At 65.0% G+C, this 3,797-nt stretch overlaps 2 protein-coding genes across 2 annotated transcripts in view; one reads left to right on the top strand and one right to left on the bottom strand.

The window, feature by feature from the left end:
• Positions 1-1,385: 1,385 nt before the first annotated feature.
• On the top strand, positions 1,386-2,017 carry MNEG_2477 (hypothetical protein; the record flags this gene model as incomplete). Its single annotated transcript, XM_014049048.1, has 2 exons — positions 1,386-1,484; positions 1,700-2,017. 2 exons carry the CDS (start codon positions 1,386-1,388, stop codon positions 2,015-2,017), a joined length of 417 nt encoding a protein of 138 aa, XP_013904502.1.
• Positions 2,018-2,282: 265 nt separating this feature from the next.
• Positions 2,283-3,797, bottom strand: part of MNEG_2476 (hypothetical protein) — a gene marked incomplete at both ends in the record, with an annotated part of 2,368 nt that continues 853 nt past the window's right edge. The window contains 4 exons of the mRNA XM_014049047.1: positions 2,283-2,603; positions 2,836-2,915; positions 3,115-3,412; positions 3,608-3,791. Coding sequence (XP_013904501.1) covers positions 2,283-2,603; positions 2,836-2,915; positions 3,115-3,412; positions 3,608-3,791 — 883 coding nt within the window. The remainder of the gene's footprint in view (positions 2,604-2,835; positions 2,916-3,114; positions 3,413-3,607; positions 3,792-3,797) is intronic.

Here is a 3,797-nt window from a genome sequence, read left to right as displayed (position 1 = left end):
CAGATTGCAGCTGGCAGGGCGCTCTTATCCCCGCCGTGTGGTTGCCCGGCCACAGCAATGATGTTGGAAGCGACTGCGCCAGGGCCGCGGCAGCTGCCGAGAAGCCGCAGCAGCGTGCACGCTCGCCAGACAAGCACGCAGTGCGGGGGCGCCTCCACGACGTGCAGCGGCGGTTGGGGCGGTTGGAAGAGAAGATGCTGCGCGCAGCCGCCCTGCAGGACGTCACGCCCTGCGCGCCCGACAGCGCGTGCCGCTGCGAGGCCGGCGCCGGCGGCGTGGCCGCATGCTCAACGTGCGCACGCGGGGCCGCGCATGGGCCGTGCAGGGCCGGCTGCGGCGCGTGGGCGGGCGCGCGGAGGGAGGCGCTGGTGGCGGCAATGCAGTCAGAAATGGCGGCGCTTCAAGCTGAGCTGGCAGGCCTGAGGGGTGCGCTGCCGATCGCGTTCACAGCAGGCGGCGGGACAGGCGGCGTGTTCGCGAAGGCGGGGGCTGGGGATGTGCAGTAGTGTGTCTTTTGGTGTGCGGCTGGTTCAGCGGCACTGTTCTGCTGCAATGGGTGGGGATATCAAACGCTGCTTGCATTTCCTGCACGTTGCAATGCAAACGTATTTACTTTCTTGAATTCTTGTGGGCCGCACATAAGGTATGTGGGGAATCAAGCAACTGTCCTGCAACTGATGTGTCAGCTGCGGTTTATGTTGTAAGCATGTACTAAAAGGCCGTCAATTGGAGTGCACTGCTGCTCTTTGCGGACAGGCGTGGAATGGATGCGCCTAAGCAGCGACGCTACTACATTCAGCAAGCATCGTGGCGATGATTGCGATGCGCACAGGTGCAGGGCCGCCCAGTGCCCATGAGCGCAGCGCTGCCCAACGCCTGCAAGTGCACAGCTGCTCTGCGCCCATTCATGCGAGTTGGGGGCACAGCGGCGCCCCCAATTGCGTCCACAAGCATCCACGAGGGGTAGTGCAGGGGCCACTCTGATCGAGATGTTGATTTGACCGCGCCAGTTGTGGACTGGCCCACAGGGGCGGTGTAGAGGGGTCTGATTCTTGTGTTGCTCACGCCCTGTCACCCGATTGCAGGAAGACAAGCACTTGTGCTGCAAGGGCACATCACACTCCTCACTATCATAAGGGCGGACGGTACCACTGTGCTGCACTGAGAAGTCCACGCTGTTGTGTGCATGCACGCATGATGGAGCGGAAGTCCTGAAGCACAGCATCATTAATCATCATCAGGCTTGATTCGCGACAATAGCCAGCTTCGGACACGTACATACGATAACAAGTCGAAATCGCCGGCTCATTAGCCCGCAGATCAGTGACGAGAGATCTCGAGCTTGTCGCACAAGCTTATTATCATCGACCATGAACAGCACAGGAATGTTGGCACGCAGAGCTTCAATCACAGCCGTCGGCGCACCTCGCATGGCGCCAGGCGTCATGGGCATCCGCCGCAGCGCCTGCGCACGCGGCCTGAAGGTGCAGTCAAATTGGCCGCAGCGCTGCACTGCCCTAGCATGGAGCCACAAGAGCGCCAGAAAACAACCTTCCACAACATACCTTTAATCAGAAGCCCTCAGCACAGCCTGGAAGCCCCCAGCAAAAGAGCACACGTTGCTGTGATGGCTGTTCCGCGAGCAGCCGCAGCAGCCTTGCTCCCCCCCCCCCAAACTCTCTTTATCCCACACCCGCAGGAGAACCTCTCCACGCTTGCGCCCATCGACTCGATCAACGCCGTGTCCGTCCGACTTCCGCACGGCGCCGACTGGGCCATCCCCAACGCCCCGGGCAAGGCGGCCAGCGCGCGGATCTACGCGCACCTGGCTGCGCAGCACGGCGGCGTGCTCACGTCTGCGGCGGCTGAGGAGGGGCTGCGGCTCTATGGAGAGTTCACAGAGGAGGCCAGGCAGCAGCCGGGGTCGCATCCAAACATTGATCTGTTGTTTAGGGTGATACAGGAGGACCTGCGGTGCGACGTCACCGTGGAGCCCCGCGCCGCCGAGCGGCAGTGATGGCTGACGGGGCAAGCATAGGCGCCGCAAATCGGGCCCCGGCTGGGTTTTTCGAGACAGGGGTTTTTCAATACAACACCCCTTTTGAGACGACGCCCACCCCACAAAGTTTGCATAAATTTATGCAAGATTTTGACTGCAACCCTTGGTCTGCTGCTTGTTGCTTGACCCATGCTTTCGCCTCATGAAACCCAAATGCAAGCATAACATCAGCTGTGAGACGACTGCTTGTACTGCCAGCCGCTTGCATGGCATTACACGGTCTTCAAGGCCCAGGCACCCTGGCGGCGCCATTCGCGGCCGCCGCCGCCCTTGCCGCCGCGGCGTCCTTTGCGGCCCGCGCCGCCTTCGCGGCGGCGCCGAGCGTCTTGCGCCCCAGAAACACCATCCCAACCGCAAACACCGCCTCCAGCACGCCTGGCGGCGCCGCGAGCGCGGCTTGGCTGCCGATATAGCTGCCGCAGCTCGTGCCGACGGCCAGCATCGCGCCCATGCGCCAGTCGACGTTGCCCAGGCGGCTGTGCTGCAGCAGGCCCACCACTGAGGGGGGAATCATGGCCACCAGGCTGGTGCCCAGCACGACCGTCTGCGCAGGGGCGATGCGAGCGAAGAAATTGGTAACGTTCACGGCATGAGTTTTGATGGGGCCAGCCTGAGTGCCGGGCGGCTTCAGCCTCGGGTGGACAGGCCACTGACCAAACCGTCATGGCCCTGTGCCATGGTGACTAGGGCTCGCGCGGCTGTTCTGGGGCAGCAGTGGCAGGAGATTACCAGTCTCCGCCAGCACGCATGCCCACACGATCCTGTGACTGCCCCACCTGTGGCATGCCGGTGACAACAGCCAGCGCTGGGGTCACAACCGTGCCGCCGCCGATGCCCAGCAGGCCACTCGCAAAGCCTGGCGGCACCAGGCGCGCGCATTTAGGGGAGGATTAACCAATCACGGCATGCTGGTCGGGGCCGACTGCATTGGGTCGGTGCATATACAGGGGCATCCCAGGTCTCTGGGATCTCATCGCTGCTTTGAGCGGCATTCTGGCGCATGCTCCCAGCTCTAGCCGCGAGTCAGACGATGGATTCCACTGGCACCCGCCCACCTGCCAAGCAGCCGGTGGCCGCGGTCAGCGCATCCGCCGGCCGCAGCGGCCGCAGCGCCAGCTCCCTCGCGGCCGTTGCCGGCTCGCTGCCGGCCGCTGCAGGGGCCAGCGCCGCCACCGCAACGGCCCCCGCCTCTGGGGCGCTGCCGACAATGCCAACGGCCCCAGGGACTGGGCTCAGCTGCGCATCGGCCGGCGCCGGCTCAGCGGTCACGTCTGGTGAGGAGAAGAAGAGGGCCTTCGCGGGCACCAGGGGTGCGACGCCGATCAGCCACCAGCCCAGGGCCTTGCGCAGCGCCTGCGGTCAGAGGGCCACGCAGCGGCTGCTGGTGAGAGGGAGGGCGGTTGCAGGCTCGCGAGCCTGCACGGCACTCATCACGAGCGGCACAGCCGCTGGCTACCGCCGCTGTCGAGAACAGCCGGTCGCATGCAGTGGTGTAGGATCGGCGCACGCAAGGCGGGCACCGCCGCGCAGCGCCTCGCCGCGTCGCACCTCACAGTTGAGGCGCGCTGTGTAGCGCGCCCCCAGCGGGGCGGTGAGCACGGCGCCGCCGGCGATGAGCAGGGCGCTGGTGGCGTCCACCAGGCCCGAGCCGAGGTACACCGCGCCCGCGGTGGAGCCCGTGGCCACAACGGCGGCGAGGGATGTGCCGCTGATCACGCGCTGGGGGATGGAGCTTTGG

The sequence above is a fragment of the Monoraphidium neglectum genome (assembly GCF_000611645.1).
Source record: "Monoraphidium neglectum strain SAG 48.87 unplaced genomic scaffold scaffold00281, whole genome shotgun sequence".
NCBI classification, from domain to species: domain Eukaryota; kingdom Viridiplantae; phylum Chlorophyta; class Chlorophyceae; order Sphaeropleales; family Selenastraceae; genus Monoraphidium; species Monoraphidium neglectum.
Note: the sequence above shows the minus strand (reverse complement) of the source record. Positions and strands in the feature narration are given on the sequence as shown.